General features: G+C 42.7%; 1 protein-coding gene across 2 annotated transcripts in view; it reads right to left on the reverse strand.

Annotated features, from left to right (window-relative positions):
• Nucleotides 1–16763, reverse strand: part of ZNF800 (zinc finger protein 800) — a 53967-nt gene extending 37204 nt beyond the window's left edge. The window contains exons 1-3 of one of the 2 annotated variants that reach the window (XM_066262218.1): nucleotides 16124–16763; nucleotides 15554–15672; nucleotides 9905–10000 (exon numbers count right to left, since the gene is read on the reverse strand). In XM_066262218.1, the coding sequence (XP_066118315.1) occupies nucleotides 9905–10000; nucleotides 15554–15614 (157 nt within the window). In that variant the 5' untranslated portion in view covers nucleotides 15615–15672; nucleotides 16124–16763. The remainder of the gene's footprint in view (nucleotides 1–9904; nucleotides 10001–15553; nucleotides 15673–16123) is intronic. The other variant, XM_066262219.1, reaches the window with a different exon arrangement.
• Nucleotides 16764–18100: the final 1337 nt, after the last annotated feature.

Raw genomic sequence — 18100 nt, forward strand, 5'->3', positions numbered from 1 at the left:
CAAAATATTTTAGATAAACCTCTAACTGATCTACATGAAGTCCTCAGGAAGTGTAGTTGAGTGTAAAACCAGCAGAAACATAGGAAATTTCTGCACACTTTAATTCTACCTTAAAAGACCTATAAAACCTACACTAAAAATTCAACTTTAAAGATATTCAAAAAAGACTGAAGACACAAAAGTAACATAATAGGTTAACTTAAGAATTCAGCTGAAGAGTTACATAAAAAAGGACAGCATGAGGTTATGAAAATATAAGACTGCATCCCTACATCAGACATATCACTTTGTCTACCAGGTTCTCTCAGTCAACCATTGAAAACAAAAACCATACTTAGCTGAGGCTCAGCTGCTGAGAGCATCGTTCCAACACATACAATAATCAACCAACGAAGGCATAAACAAGAGGAACAACAAACCGAGTTTCTCTCTCTCTCTCTCTCTCTCCTCTTTCCTTTCTTCCCTCCCTCCCTCCCTCTTTTCCTCTTTCTCACTCTCCCTCTTCAAAATCAGCAAAATACTTTTTAAATTAAAAAACATCTATCAATTTCCTACATATTCCTAGTTATAAAGTTATATTCATAGAGAGTGCTCGAAAATAGAAAAGCATTTGACTCTTTGACTAATCATTCTTAATTACTGATCACAAGTGCTACCCCACCCTAAACACACACACACATACAAAATAGTTGTGTTAACCCAGACATACCAAATGTCTTTCAGGTCCACGAATTAACCAAATTCTCTCTTTCTCGCTTTTCAGGACTTCACCTATGTTTTTATTTCTCTTCCTACAACATTCTACATTTCCCTGGTCGGGCTCATGTGTAGTAATCCTTCAAATCTCAGGTTATATGTCACATCCTCCAGGAAGCCTTTCTGACCCCTCCTGTATCTTTGTTAAAAATTCTTCATATCTATGCCCATAGCATGCTTTACAACTATACTATATCATCCCACTAGCTTGTAATTAATTATTTTTCTGTATCCCCATTCACCTGGAAGCTCTAAAAGGACAGAGAAGGTAGATTTAATGTTTATCATTATGTTCCCAGCCCTCACCACCATACCTGATTAACACTTTTAAAATGGCATATTGAGAGCTTTCTCTATGTGTTTAAGAAAATTCTCTCTATAAACAAGATTTTTCTATTCCATGTAGAGTTAACTGGGAAATCAATAAAGGGACCTGAAAGATTTATTAATTCTACTTACACATTTTATCAATAAGAAAAATACTTTTGGCGCTGGTGGGTTAGCTCAGCGGTAGAGCGTTGGCCCAGTATGTGGAAGTCCCGGGTTTGATTCCTGGTCAGGGCACACAGGACAAGCGACCATCTGCTTCTCCACCGCTCCCCCTTTCCTCTCTTTCCTTCTCTCTCTCTCTCTCTCCCCCTCCTGTAGCCATGGCTCAGATGGTTCAAGCAAAGTTGGCCCCAGGTGCTGAGGTTCCATGGCCTGGCCTCAAGCACTCAAATAGATCAGTTGCGGAGCAACGGAGCAGCAGCCACAGATGGGCAAAGCATCATCCCAGTAGAGGGCTCGCTGGGTGGATCCCGGTCAGGGCTTATGCGGGAATCTGTCTTTCTGCCTCCCTACTTCTCTTTTAGATAGATCAGGGGTCTCAAACTCAACTCAGCATGTGGGCAGCAGAGCAAGATCACAGCCATTCGGTGGGCCGCACTAGGTCTACAAAAGGCAACTGTTACGCAACACTTTTCTCACTGCAGTTGAAAACAAAAAAAAATCAGTACAACAAGCACAATCATACATGCAGTTTACTCAGTGTCACAAAATGACCAGAAACTGTAGTTCGCATCACAACTGCTGTTAACTAAGCTAATATCTAGCTAGGATGCTAGAGAAATGAAAAATACAAGTAGGCCCCTAGGCTTACTTAATTTTATCCAAAATATTTTGAACTTCGTGGATTAGTCTGCGGGTCACACAAAATTGTTCGGTGGGCCGCATGCGGCCCGCGGGCCGCGAGTTTGAGACCCCTGAGATAGCTAGATAGATAGCTAGATAGATAATTTAAAAATAAAAATAAATACTTTTAATTTTTAATTCCATAAATATAGGCATTAAAAGTTTTTCTAAGAGTTACAGTTAGTGCTCTTCTGTGCTAGACAAAGATAAGCTTTGATTTTTTTTCTTAATATACTGATATGTTGGTCAACAATTTTAAGTAGTGGTAGTAAACATTTTAAATGGTATACTGCTTGCTTTACTGCTGACCACACATGAACTCAATCTTCACAGTACCATCCCAACATTATAAGCAAATCTGTAACTCCAGTCAAACTCCTGAGTTCTAAGACAAGTATGAAAAAAAATTCTAACATATCACCCCTTAACATATGTTACTTAAAAGTAAAAACTAGGAAAAACTTAAAAACATTAAAATTGTCATCTTAAAACCACCACGTATAAGGGTTGTTTAAAAACTAGATTAATTATGGAACACTGCCATATACAACAAAAAATTTGGAGGCAGAATAAAATTACCTTAATGCCTACTTGGTGAATCTTTTAGTTTAGTTTAACAAATACTTATTGAACATCTAATATGCACTGGAGACATGAAAGAGAAGGGTGTGACCTGTGCCCTTGAGAAATTCCCAGACTAATATAAATGGCTGCTCCCTAGGAATACAGTCCCAAATAACAGGCTTTGAAGATGAATCAAAAAACAACAAGTCAAACAAATAAATCTACACTTTTTTTATTCATACAAAAAATAGTTGGCCTTAAAAATATCTAGATTTTAGCCCTGGCCGGGTGGCTCAGCGGTAGAGCATCGGCCTAGCATGCGGATGACCCGGGTTCGATTCCCGGCCAGGGCACACAGGAGAAGCGCCCATTTGCTTCTCCACCCCTCCGCAGCGCCTTCCTCTCTGTCTCTCTCTTCCCCTCCCGCAGCCAAGGCTCCATTGGAGCAAAAATGGCCCGGGCGCTGGGGATGGCTCTGTGGCCTCTGCCTCAGGCGCTAGAGTGGCTCTGGTCGCAACATGGCGACGCCCAGGATGGGCAGAGCATCGCCCCCTGGTGGGCAGAGCGTCACCCCATGGTGGGCGTGCCAGGTGGATCCCGGTCGGGCGCATGCGGGAGTCTGTCTGACTGTCTCTCCCTGTTTCCAGCTTTAGAAAAATGCAAAAAAAAAAAAAAAAAAATCTAGATTTTAAATTTTCTATAACTTCTATGTAAAAAACAAACAAAAAAAAAACACTTCGTACTGTATCTCTGATAAGTGCTAATTGCCTCCTATGCCTTTGCTTGAAGAGTCAGGAGGAAGGCCTCACCACCCAGTCACAGCTATACTAACTGGCATTATTAATGTTGTTCTAAGCAGTAAAAACAAACAAAAACAAAAACACTTCTTCAAAGAAGTTAAATGACCAAAGCTAAATTTAGAAAAATAATGACAATAGCAAACATCACACAAAGCTAATTCTCATTTTCACTACAATTTATTCCTCCTTAAAATTCAAAAAAGATGTTGTTCATTGCACATAGCAGTAGTGTATTCTACGGACAAAATCTTTTTTCAATAATATTACATATTATCTTTTTACAATATTACATATTTCAGGAATTCAAAAAAGATGTCAATTTCATATTAAAGACCAGTTTTATTATCTTTTCTAATTTTTTATTTTTATTTTTGAGAGGAAAGAGAAAGACGGGGTTGGGGAGAAGCAGGAAGCATCAACTCATAGTAGTTGCTTCTCATATGTGCCTTGATCAGGCAAGCCTGGGTTTCAAACCAGTGACCTCAGCATTCCAGACAGACACTTTATCCACTGCACCACCACATGTATCTAATTTTTTTAATTGAATGATTTTAGAGAGAGGAATGTAGAGAGAGAAAAAAACATCAATTTGTTGTTCCACTCATTCATGCATTCACTGGTTGATTCTCATATGTTCTCTGACCAAGGATCAAACCCCAAACCTTGGCATATTGGGATGATGCTCTAACCAACTGAGCTACCCAGTCAGGGTTAAAGTCCAGTTCTTTTTTTTTTTTTTTTTTTTTTTTTGTATTTTTCTGAAGTTGGTAACGGAGAGAGACAGTCAGACAGACTCCCGCATGCGCCCGACCGGGATCCACCAGGGGGCGATGCTCTGCCCCTCCGGGGCTTCACCCTGCCCAACCAGAGCCACTCTAGCGCCTGGGGCAGAGGCCAAGGAGCCATCCCCAGCACCCAGGCTATCTTTGCTCCAATGGAGCCCCGGCTGCAGGAGGGGAAAAGAGAGACAGAGAGGAAGGAGTTAAAGACCAGTTCTAACTAAGTATCAGACAAAATGATTACATTTCTCTCCACCCCACCATTTTTCTTTTTCTAACCTTAGGACAATCCATAGCTCTTTTGCCTCTACCAGAAGAATAAAAGACTTAAGAAAGTATTGAGCTCTATAAAATACATTTTAATAAATGTCTCATGAAAGTATACTTTGTTAGTTAAAATTTTGTTTCAATTTAGGGAGAAAGCCCAGGAAGGAAAGAAGCAAAAATTTTAACAGGCGCCCCCAAACTACGGCCCACGGGCTGCAATGTGGCCCCCTGAGGCCATTTATCCAGCCCCCACTGCACTTCTAGAAGGGGCACCTCTTTCATTGGTGGTCAGTGAGAGGACCACGTATTTGGCAGCCCTCCAATGGTCTGAGGGACAGTGAACTGGCCCCCTGTGTAAAAAGTTTGGAGACCCCCTGAGCTAAAATATAAGTGTAATAGAAAGGAGGGAAATTTGAGAACTGAGTGAGAAGTGATCCTGGAAGGACTAACACAACCAAGGCAAGGCTCTAGGAAAGGGCAGGGTGCAGTAAACACAGTACCAGAAGTCAGGGATTCAGAGCAAACAATATGTCTCAAGTCACCTAACCATCAGGGATTTCAAGGCAGAAAATTTGTAGGTCCGGGAAAAATAAGACAGTTTTCTTTAAAGAAAATGAGACATCACCTACAGACAGATGTCAAACAACAGTGCACTGTACTGTTAATAAAGCAAAGACACATAACAGTATACAGACTCAGCTACCACTTGTATTAGGAAAAAATGAGGAAAATATGCTTCTATATGTATAGAAGGGTTCATGGAAGAAGATACAAACTATGTAGCAGTGGTTGCCTGAGAAAAGAGACTTATTCTTTTATATCTTTTTGTTCTTCTTTGTATTTTAAAAACTACAAGCACATACCACTTATTCCAAAAAAGAAAAATCTATTCAAAACTAGTTTACAAGTCAAGTAGACAAAAATAAAGTTATCAGAGGTGGATAAGGACATGTAATTTAAAGCCAGAAAAACAGGGCCAAAGCAAAAGCAGAAGTGTGAGGCAAAGAGAATGGTCAAAACTGGTCATGCAGTCAGTACAGCACACATGGGGCTGGTGGACATAAAATATGAGTCAACTCCTTCCGCAACCTTTTATGAACTTCCAACTTGAGCAGGAATTAATACCAGGTCACAGAGAACCTAGCCTAGGCAGAAGAAGGTGAGTCACTTAAACAGAGATGACACTGTTGCTAAAGACAATTATCTGTGCTTGAAGGTAATGGTAGATATGCTAATATGATTATTGCCCAATCTGACAGCCTCCATAAGGTTAACAAGAACAAAAGCATGGACTTCAGAGCTCTGCCTTCAAATCTCCACCAGGTATACACCACTGCCAGCATACCTCTTTAAATGCAATGTGTGTGATCCAGCTATACTGGAAAGAGCCTAGAAAAGGATGAGTTATTGAAGCCACGCTTGGAAGTAGAGCAGCACTGGGAGAGACCTGCAAGGGTCTCAAGGTGGGAGGGCTCTCAGCTCCTCTAAAGCGCCATCTCATCATCCCAAAGTTTTGGTCAGCCATAGCTAAACACCTGAGTGCTAAAGAAGAGATACTTTAGCAGACTTTAGACTACCCAGATATGTAAGAGATTATTATCCTGGAGAAATTAAAACTGCTAAAGGACACATTAATGAAGTAAAAAATTCCTTCTTAAATCTAAAATTAGTCTCTTCACATCAGTCAGCATATTTCTAAATTACCTCTAATTTAAATTATTGAGTACTTAAAGAATTAAAATTATAGTATTTTCAGAATTTGCCTAAATGAAAATTAACTCAGAAGGCAAATTTGCTGGGAACATTTTAAAAAGAACATACGGGCCCTGGCCGGTTGGCTCAGTGGTAGAGCGTCAGCCTGGTGTGCAGAAGTCCAGGATTCGATTCCCGATCAGGGCACACAGAAGAAGCGCCCATCTGCTTCTCCACCCCTCCCCCTCTCCTTCCTCTCTGTCTTTCTCTTCCCCTCCCGCAGCTGAGGCTCCACTGGAGCAAAGATGGCCCGGGCACTGGGGATGGCTCCTTGGCCTCTGCCCCAAGCACTAGAGTGGCTCTGGTGGCGACAGAGCGACGCCCCAGGGGCAGAGCGTCACCCCCTGGTGGGCGTGCCGGGTGGATCCTGGTCGGGCGCATGCGGGAGTCTGTCTGACTGTCTCTCTCCGTTTCCAGCTTCAGAAAAATACAAAAAATAAATAAAAAATAAATAAAAAATAAATAAAAAGAACATACTACAAATTTCAGTCCTTTTTCTTTAGCTTAGATAGTAAAGAAATAGCAAACACAGAAAACAGATATGACCATAGTACAATATGGAAACAAAAAAACTTCATTTTTAAATACTGATCTTTCAAAATGAAAAAATATATAATTTTGAGTATAGGGTCTTGCTTATAGGTATTTTTTACAAGACAAAGCACTTATGAATGAACCAATTCTAACTTTTTAATCAAATAACTACAGTGGTACCTTGAGATACAAACAGATCAACATACGAATTTTTTAAGATACGAGCTGCGACTCGGTCCGTATTTTTGTTCAAGATCTGAGCAATATTCTGAGATACGAGTCGTGATTCGAGAAGCTGCCGCTAGTTGGCACATGGGTCCAGTATTGGCAGTTTGATATACAAGTTGACTGATTTACGAGCACAGTTACAGAACAAATTAAATTCGTATCTAAAGATACCACTGTATAGTAAACTGAAGCAGTAGAAAATGACCTTATTTATTCCACATTATAAATTTTTAAAAAGAAATATTACTAAATATACAATATTAGAAAGAACACAAAGAGGCCATGGTCGATTGGCTCAGTGGTAGAGTACTGCCCTGACGTGTGGATGTCCTGAGTTCAATTCCCAGTCAGGGCACACAGGAGAAACACTTATCTGCTTCTCCACCCCTTTCCCTCCCCCTCTCTCTTCCTTTCTCTCTTCCCCTACTGCAGCCATGGCTCAATTGGAGCACATTGCCCCCAAGCACTAAGTATGGCTCCATGGCCTTTGCCTCAGGTGCTAAGAGCTTGGTTGTTGAGCAACAGAGCAATGCCCCAGATGGGCAGAGCACTGCCCCCTACTGGGCTTGCTGGATGGATCCTGGTTGGGATGCATGTGGGAGTCTGTCTCTGCATCCCCTCCTTTCATTGAATTAAAGAAAAAAAAGAACACAAATGTTATGTCTAAAAGTAGCTAACAGATGTTCTTACTACAAACAGAAACTAGCCATTCTTCTGTTTTGTCAGAAATATATTTAAATACAGTTCCTAATAACTAAAATTTTAATTGTATTTACCATAGGAAAATTTGACCCATCAATTATTACTGTTGACCAAGGGCAATTATCAAAAATAAAAAACAAAAACCACCCTTAAATAGGTTACAACAACAACCAACCTGAGCATAAGTATATGGTATATACTCAATACTTATTTAATTAAATATACATAAAAGTAATGCCATGATGACTATAGATGAAAAGTCTAAGAAATGGATCTTAGAGAGTAAATAAAAAACCTTTATCTTTAGAGAAAGGAACAACTTATTTCTTAGTATCCTAAAATAAACCAAATATATGCTATTTCCCTTTACAATGTTTTAAAAAGAAGCACATCAAAAAATATCTCACCAATACAAAATGTGGCTGCATATAAATTATCTTTGCCTATGAATCTCAGTATTTTTTTCATTAAGATAAATAATATAGCCTGGCCAGGCGGTGGCGCAGTGGATAGAGCGTTGGACTGGGATGCAGAGGACCCGGGTTCGAGAACCAGAGGTCGCCAGCTTGAGCGCGGGCTCATCTGCCTTGAACAAAGCTCACCAGCTTGGACCCAAGGTTGCTGGCTCGAGCAAGGGGTTACTCAGTCTGCTGAAGGCCCACTGTCAAGGCACATATGAGAAAGCAATCAATGAACTAAGGTGTCGCAATGAAAAACTGATGCTTCTCATCTCTCTCTGTTCTCATCTGTCTGTCCCTATCTATCCCTCTGTCTGACTCTTTTTCTCAGTTAAAAAAAAAGATAAATAATATGTTAACATTTATCTTAATAATTTCATTAAGATAAATTAAAAATAACAAAAGATATTCTAATCCTGTAAGCATCCATTGTTAGAAAGCCATTGTCATGTGTGAGTTTTTTCGAATTTGACTCAATGGTCAGCAATGTCAGGGAAGCCAAATCCACTTGAGGTAGACCAGTGGATCACAGCAACTTAAGATCTTACTGATAACACAGGAGGAGTTCTAACACTTCTCAATCTTTGATAGGTGGTAAGCAACAATAATTCTATAGCACTGAATAGCAACTGCACAAATAGTACACTTACCTATCTAATTATTGTAATCATCTAATGCAGGGGAGGTCAAACTTTAATACCTACCGTCCACTTTTGTATCTCTGTTAGTAGTAAAATTTTCTAACCGCCCACCAGTTCCACAGTAATGATGATTTATAAAGTAGGGAAGTAACTTTACTTTATAAAATTTATAAAGCAGAGTTACAGCAAGTTAAAGCATATAATAATAATTACTTACCAAGTACTTTATATCGGATTTTTGCTAAGTTTGGCAGAATAAATCTTTATAAAACAACTTACTATAGTTAAATTTATCTTTTTATTTATACTTTGGTTGCTCTGCTACCACCCACCATGAAAGCTAGAACACCCACTAGTAGGTGGTAGGGACCAGGTTGACTACCACTGATCTAACGGAAAGAAAAACTAAAATGTATCTGAAGCTATCAGGGTTGAAATTAGTCTTTTTTCTATCTTGTGCTGGTTTAGATATTCAAACTCCAGGGTTAGAAGAGTCATAGAGCTGATAAAGTAATTAATCTAGGACAAGTGACCTCTCAGACATTCTGAGTAAATAATCCACTCTTCCAAAACTTACACAGACCTAGTATAATTTACCACGGCCCCTTGAGAGCTTATGAATAACGTGTCAAAAAAATAGCCTGACCAGGCGGTGGCGCAGTGGATAGAGCCTCGGACTGGGATGCGGAAGACCTCAGGTTCGAGACCCCGAGGTCGCCAGCTTGAGCACAGGCTCATCTGGTTTGAGCAAAGCTCACCAGCTTGGACCCAAGGTCGCTGGCTCAAGCAAGGGGCTACTCCATCTGCTGAAGGCCCGCAGTCAAGGCACATATGAAAAAGCGATCAATGAACAACTAAGGTGTCGCAACAAAAGACTGATGATTGATGCTTCTCATCTCTCTCCGTTCCTGTCTGTCCCTCTCTCTGACTCTCTCTGTAAAAATTTAAAAAATTAAAAAAAAAATAACAATGACTTTTCAAGAGAGAAAGGGACACTTTATCAGCATATATACCACATATTTCTTTAAACCATATTGAATAAGTTAATTTTAAAATCAATATATAATACATAGTACTGAAAATCTCTAGGTTACATCAATATTTATTCATCTACTGTTCTAAAAAATATAACATTAAAAATGCTATTAAAAGTGTAGACATTTAATCTTTAAAAATTATTTCTAAGAATTTCTAGGTAAGTTTTTAACTGCTATGTGAAGACTGAAAACTTCATCTTAAAACAGTCATACCTGATCGAAAGCACTCAATTATTTGCTGAATACCAGATTTGGATGTCTGTAGTGGCTGCTGCAGCAAAGGAGCATCTCCAGGTTCCAGGATATATACTGCAGGGAAGACAAATACCCACCCAAGGCCCACAAACAATGGTTATTTAAATCATTTACTACTCAAGTACAACAATGGTTGGCTACAGTTGTGTCAATGATAATCACACTTGTACATATTTCACCATCATCTTTGTAAGGCAAAATGAAATAACTAGAAAATAACAACTAAAATTATTCTCAATTCAAGGCTAAAATAAGGCTACTTAAGGCTTGATAATAAGTTTAAATGCAAAGATCTTCCTATCCTGGTATTTAATACAGATTTGTCATGTGCCTTTTTCTTCCCCTTGAAGAGAAATCACTATATTTAACCACAGTTCTAGGGTAATGATGGCCTAAATGCACCTCATCAACCATTTCAAAACCCTCTGGACAATCTAGTACAGCTCTCCGGACAACTGTGAAAGCACAATTCAAAAACCAGTACCTAAAGAAGTGGTAGAGCACGCAGTGATAGATGTACAAGAAAGTTCACTGCAGTGCTCTGCGGCACCGTAATTAAACTGAGAAAACTTTCAAACAACTTAAAGGCGTCTCAAAAGAAAGGAGACTAAATAAACAATGAAATATCCATACAGTGGACTCTCTGAAAGCATGAGCTGTCAGAAAGCATGAGCCTAGGTGTCCATGTACTGAAAACAAAAGATGTCAACAACAGATTAACAACAAAAACAAGTTATAGAATGTGATCACGCTTATATTAATATGTATTTCAATAGCTACTCAAAGAAATAAATTTGACAATATACATGTATTAAACACCAAAGAGTCTGGTGGGTTACCAACAAAACTTAACAAAGGTTCTGTTAGGTTTATAGGGGCAATTTTCACTTTCTGCCTCACACTTCACTAGTACTTCAGAGCCTGGACTTTAGAAATGTGCATTTGAGAGACTATTTATTTTTTTATAGTAAGTAAAAATATTTCCATTTTAAAAATAAAAATTAGCCCTGGCCGGTTGGCTCAGTGGTAGAGCGTCGGCCTGGCGTGCAGGAGTCCCGGGTTCGATTCCCGGCCAGGGCACACAGGAGAAGCGCCCATCTGCTTCTCTACCCCTCCCCCTCTCCTTCCTCTCTGTCTCTCTCTTCCCCTCCCGCAGACAAGGCTCCACTGGAGCAAAGTTGGCCCGGGCACTGAGGATGGCTCTGTGGCCTCTGCCTCAGGCGCTAGAATGGCTCTGGTTGCAACAGAGCGATGCCCCAGATGGGCAAAGCATCGCCCCCAGATGGGCATGGCGGGTGGATACCGGTCGGGCGCATGTGGGAGTCTGTCTGACTGCCTCCCCGTTTCCAACTTCAGAAAAATACAAAAAATAATAATAATAATAAATAAATAAATGAAAATTATTTCCATATATAGAGGTCTAGATCACCCCTGCTTTCCAAAATTCTCAAATTAGCTTTATAAATATGCAGTGAATTATATTTTGGTAAAATGAAACAAGGTAACCAAAAAGGGAAACTGAATTTTCCATCAGATATCAAATAAAGAGAGATGGTTGCATTGGAGGAAAACCGGCTACTTTAATTACCTCTTTTTTAAATATTATAATGCTCTACTTGACTATTACCGTTTCACAGTGGATCATGTGCTCAGTGTGGGGCGATAAGGAGAGCTCTTCAGTTTTGTGGACTGCTACTGCTTCAAGGTCTGGGAGTGGACAGCGTTTAGTTTTTCTGAGGGGGCTAAAGCCTGTTGTGCTATGTATACAGATGTAGACTTAGATTCTCTTATAGGCTTGTGCTCAGTGTACACAAATGGAAGGAACTATGTGTCTCAGGTCCCAGACATTTTATTAAGCAAAACTGTCATAATTTTTATGAGACACGTAGGGGTATTTTAAATGAATTCAGAACATACACAAATACAATTCATTCTGAGAACATCTGACATCAGCCCTAACTGTGATTATTAAAATTCCAGACCTGGACTGTGTTGAAATTCTCTTTCTGCCATTTACTAGACACAACTAGGGCAGACTAAAATCTCTGGTCTCTCTTTTCTCATAACTAAAATAGTGATAATAAAAGTACCTAAATCATAGGACTGTGTGAGGATTAGATTAACTAATAGCAGTAAACTGGTTAACACAGAACCTGGAATATACTAGGAGCTCAATAAGAGTCCATGTTGTCACCATCATCATCACTACCACACCTTTATCATCACGTGCCAATCAACTGCTTTCCTGACAAAAATACAAAATCTTTTCCAAAACCTAAGAGAAGTAGAATTCAACCCCCTAGCCCTGGTCGGCAAACTGCGGCCCACAAGCCACATGCAGCTCTTTGGCCCCTTGAGTGTGGCTCTTCCACAAACCACCACGTGTGGGCGCTACCTTGATAAGAAATGTACTTACCTATAGAGTTTAAGTTTAAAAAATTTGGATCTCAAAAGAAATTTCAATCGTTATACTGTTGATACTTGGCTCTGTTGACTAATGAGTTTGTGACCACTGCTTGAGAAACAATAACAGAAGTTTGTAAATAGATGGGTGATACCATTTACTTGGATTAGATGGATCTCTTTCCAGTATTTGTACTTTGTAAACTGGTAACTGTTTGACAAAAAATAGTAACAGCTACAAAAGAAAGAGTGGAAATTATGCAATTGTAAAGAACTAAAAGCTTCAAGGTCTGACTCTGTAAGTGGCAAGAATTCTAAAAAGAAAGAACAAAAAAACTAATAAATAAGGGAGGGATAAAGGAAAAAAATGGGAACTTCTCCTTAGCACTCCCTTTCCTCATTTAGGTACATGCTCCAGAAAACTTTCTATAATACATCTACTTCCACTTTCATGTGACAACACCTGCTTTTAAAGCTAAAGCTAAATTTTGTTCCCCATCACCTTCACACCCTGCTACCACCAGAACACGTGTACCTCCTGAGATATCATTCAAAATAAACCCAGGATTGGCTTAGTTATGCAAGGACACATCCTCCAGGTACACATATCTGTGTAGTGGTTACTATTTAAGAAACTAGCCTTTCTTCATTTGAAAACATACTCTCAGCACTAAAAAAATTTATATATTAATATTCCATACAATTTCTTCTTACATATTTTATCATCTCCTCCCTAGATCAGGTTATATGAACATTTAGGAACACACACACACACACTCACCATCTCACTCTAACCAAAAACCCAGACCTCGAGAAGTTAATATCTTTCTTTTTTTCGTTCTTCTTTTTCAAGTGAGAGGAGTTCACTTCCACATGCACCCCGACCAGTATCCATCTGGCAACCCCCATCCAGTGCCAATGCTCTGCCCATCTCGGGCCATGCTTGCAACTAAGCTATTTTCAGCACCTAAAGTGGAGGCTCCACAGAGCCACCCTCAGCACCTAGGACCAATGCACTGGAACCAATCAAACCATGGCTACGGGAGGGGTAGAGAGAGAGAAAAGGGGGAGGAGGAGGGGTGGAGAAGCAGCTGGTTGCTTCTGTGTGCCCTGACCAGGAATCGAACCCAGGACATCCACACACCGGGTCAACACTCTACCACTGAGCCAACCAGCCTGGGCCTAACATCTTTTTATACATCCTTTGAAAAGCACACTTTCAGAATAAAATACCTACTTTCGTAAGGCTCTCTCCTACCTTAAACAAGTTCCTTAAAAGATCCTTCTACAGATGATGTCTGGAAGATGCTTTCAAATAATAGAGGGTAGTGGAGCAGTTGGATGATGTAGAAGGAAATCACAGGGAGGGGAGGACAGATATGAAAATTGACTGTCCATGTGTTAACCACTGATGGAAGTTGTGCAAGGTTCCTTACAAAATTCTCTCTACTTCTGAATATTTGAACATTTCCATAGCAAAAAAAATTCTTAAAAGAAAACTAAGAAAATACATACACTGAGGCTTACACCACCACAAACTGACCCATCCTGTCAAGGCCTCCTCAGAAACACATGCTCTCATCCAAGGAACTTACCCACCATTCATAATCCAAACCAGAACAGACCTCTCCAGAGAGCCCATTAAAAGAATTCTTCAAACATCAAGTCACCTTTTATCATAATATATTCCCCTCAGTTCTGGAAACATCCTCCCACTCAGCACCTACCTTCCTCTAAAACAATGACAATTAACTCCCCTATAAGTTAACAAACTTCTAGCTTTCCACTGACCTAAATGCTTAGTAAGTGTTTAATTATAACTAAGAAAGCAAAGAAATACCAACTATTTTGACTTGGTAGTCTGAAACATAAACTGCATGGAAAGGTTAGGGTAAAAGAAAGTTGAAATTTTCAAAATAAATCAACTTATCTGATTTCTTGATCCTGGGGGAAGGGGGGAGAATCAAAAAGTTCCAATACATATTTAAAAGTTCAACTCTGGAAAATATCTTTAAAAAGACATTAAAGTATCTGGAAAACTTTAATGATCAGAATACACTAAATAAGCTATAGTCACACATTAGCTTGGTTTTATTCATTAATGTCTATCTCTTCCCACTCAGAAGTCCTGTAAGGGAATGAATGACCTTATCTGCTTTACCACTTACATTCCCATTGCCTGGACAGTGCCTAGCACCTTACAGGTGCTCAATAATATCTTGTCAATAAAATGATTCAGTAAACTTCTTCCTGAATAAAATGATTTTGCTAGTAAGTTCAACCTAAGTGACTTGAAGTATTCTCAAAAAAAAAAACCCACAAAATAAATTGTAATAAAGGGGAGAGGGAGATAGGGGGAGGGGGGCAAAGGGGGTATAAAAAAGGACACGGGTGGGGGGTGAGGGAGTTATATTCAATGGGACACTTGAATCCATGTAACACAATAAATTAAAAATTAATAAAAATTAAAAAAAAACTGTAATAAAAGGTCACTGGAACACAAATATAAAAAGCATTCACAGCCTTCCACTACAAAAGTTCCACTGAATAAAACATATATCTTTAAAATATTTGCATAGCCTATCTAAATAATCAGGTTTTGTTGTTTGGGTTTGTTTTTGTTTTTTTTGTTTGTTTGCAATAAAGTATTATTGCAATACAGTATGTTCTCCCCAAAATTTTTTTACAAAGGTTGCACTTGGCAAAACCTGATTCTTCCAACGAGTTCAACAAACTTTTTTTTTTTTTTAGGCCAAAACTAAACTCATTTTTAGGTTTTAAAGGGCTACTCTCTGACCAAACATATAAGAAACTTCACTGTTCCAAGGTTAAATGAAACAACTTCCATGAAGATAAATGCTAGTATTCTACTATGTTTCTTTTCTCCTCCGTTTTAAACATTTACAGAGCACGGGGTACAGTCACTCACTGCAGGCAGCCCCGAAAGAGAAGGTGTAAGGGGACTGGGAAACTGATCTGGTGGGAAAGACTGAAGGTGACACCTGCTGTACTTTCTTTTTTAAGGGACCACGTAGGGGAGACCTCTTGTTTGCACGAGCATCTAGCCTCATAACTAGTTTCGCGCTAGGGAAAATTACAGCCTGCTTCCTTGGGAATGACTTCTTGCGCAGGAAGAGAACCAGAAGAAAACAGAAGGCAAAGTGGCTCTGACGGAGGGCAAAGTCACTGAAGAAAGGGGCATACCTGGTTCACAGCATCCGTGATGATGGTGGTCAGTCTGACAGTATTTGTCCCTTAAAGGCATTTTCAGTGGGCGCGACCTACTTTCCTTTCACTGTAAGCAGCTCTTCATTGCGGCTTGGCTGTTGAAAAAAGCACAAACCAGTCACTCACCCAGAACTTCCTGCGGGGACATTTTCCACAGATGTCCCCTCCGCCCGCCCCGCGCGGTCCTCCGCGGACCCGCGGCTTTCCCGGGCTCCGGAGAGAGAAGCGCGCACGGAGCTGCCCAGCCCGACCCGCACGGGTCCGGCGCGCCACCCGGAAACGCGGCCACCGAGGCCTGGCCGGCGGCGCGGGCGGCGGCCTCGCCGGCCCGGCGGGCGCGCGCGGAGATGGAGGCGCGGGGCGCGCTGGCACGGCCGGCGCCGAGGCCCGCGGGCGGCCCGGCGGGGGGCGCGGCGGCCGGGGCGGCGAGGGGCGGCTCCCCCGCGGCCGGCCCACGGCCTCCCACCTGCACGTGCGCCGGGGTCTCCCCACCGGAGCCCCCCCACGCCGGAGCCCCGTCCCCACCACCAAGTGCGCCCAACTTACTGAACTCCGAGGACGGGCGGAAGGAAGGAAGGCAGGACGGGCGCTCTCGGGGGCAGCCCGGCGGGGAGGCGGCTGCGGGCCCCACCTGGCGCGGCCTCCGCGGACCACGCGAAGGGAACCACCGTTCGGGCCCGACGCGCTCCCAAAGAGTCCCCGCCGGCGCCGACGCGGAAGCGCCACAGCTCACCAGGTCCCTCCGCGGCCCGCGGCGACGGCGACGGCGGCGGCGGCTCCCGGCGTCCCTCCGCGCGGCGGGGCTGACGGCGGGCGGCGCAGACAGTTGACAGTAGGAACCACCCGCGGCCGCCGCCGCCACCGCCGAGGGCGCCGGCGCCGGGCCGGGCAGGAGCTGAGGCGCGCCTCACAGGGGCAACGGCTGCCGCCGGAGCCGGCTCCCCGGCACCGCTCCACCTGCAACGGTCCCTCCGGCTATGGAGAGGGGCGGGAAGCAGCAGGAGTCGCCCCCCACCGCGGGCCGGTTTTGGTGGTAGTTGTTTCAGGAAACTTTATTAAGTCAGTCTCGCCCTTTCTCTGTCTCCCCCTCCCTGAGGAGCCTGCGCTACCGCCGCGGAGCGGGTAAGAAGGGGGAAGCAGAGACTCTCCGGCAGCGACAGGGAGCGACTGACTGACCCCGGACGGAGATGGGGCGAGGGCAGGAAGTGACAAGCTCACCGAGTGGGTGGGGGGGGGAGTGTGGCCGGCGCGCCCGGGAATGCCGCGCGCATGCGCCCAGCCCGGCGCCCCCGCCCGTGGGGAGGCGAAGCGCGGCGGCCGCGCGGGGGAGGGACCCGTGGCGGGTGGCGCTGGGGCAGCGTTGCGGCCGGGGACGGAGCTGCCGTCCGCCCGCGCGTCCTGTCGCAGGCGTCGGAGAGCCGAAACCCCGGGCTGCGCGCATGGAGAGGAGCGAGGCCTTGGCGCGTCTTTCGCGCCCGGGAGACGGGCTGCTGGACAACCAAACTGTTGCTGTCGCTGTTCTTTGGCACTGAAACGCAGGGGTGGGAAAGAAGTGTGGGCAGAGGCTTGGCTAACGCGTGAGGCACCAGAGGTGCCGATTCCGAAAAGGTGGTCGGCGCGTTTATAAACGGTGAACATCGAAATGCCCTCCTCCCCCAATGATTTTCGTCGGGTGCCTCTCAGCCCTTAGGGGCTTTATCAGGTGCTTGAGGGGAAAGCAATGTAGCGGTGGAAGGTCGGTGTGACTTCCGCAGCGCTTCGCTTAGGAACCTGAAAGTGAAGTTGGGTCATGTGGGCAGTACGCCCTCTTCCCTCCGCTCCGGCGCCCGCATCCCGCTTGGAAAATCCCCGAGGTTCGGCGATCGTGGTCTTCTGTCAGAGTCAGCAAACACATATGCACGCCGCTTCTTGGGGACGAGAGAGCCACCTCCTGCGCCTTCGGCCCAATTCCTAGAATGGAAAGCTTCAAGAAGCAAATCTGTGTCTCTTGAGAGAGAGAGAAAGCCCATGTATTTGTTTATTCCCTCGCCCCCGAGATCCACTGAAAACCTTTCCAGTTTAAGCTGCCACTTTCAAGGTCCTGAAAAGGCAAAGTTGAGTCGATAGATAGGCTCGGGGTACATTTTGCAAGAGTAAACGAGTGACTAAAATCCATTGTCAAACATTCAAAGGAAAGTTTGTAGGAGGCCCAGTAATTGATCAATCAGTCTGTTGTAAAAGTAGTCAATGGATCATTTGCATACGTTTTGGCGTATAGTAACAACTTGATTTGGGGGTGACAGGAAAAGGATAGGAAAAATTTTTTAAAAGAATTCCACATATTGTACATTCTACACATACACTAAGCAGTCACACAGCTAATATGACTGATCGGTTTTTTCCTGTTCCATTGTCAAGAAACATCACACATCAAACTAAATGTAATGAAATGCCGCAATTTATAAACCAAAGTAAAATAAATTATGAGACATCCATATGAAGATGTTCGTTATATAGCCAATAAAGATCACATTTTGTATAATA

Source organism: Saccopteryx bilineata, chromosome 2, assembly GCF_036850765.1.
Source record: "Saccopteryx bilineata isolate mSacBil1 chromosome 2, mSacBil1_pri_phased_curated, whole genome shotgun sequence".
Lineage (NCBI taxonomy): Eukaryota > Metazoa > Chordata > Mammalia > Chiroptera > Emballonuridae > Saccopteryx > Saccopteryx bilineata.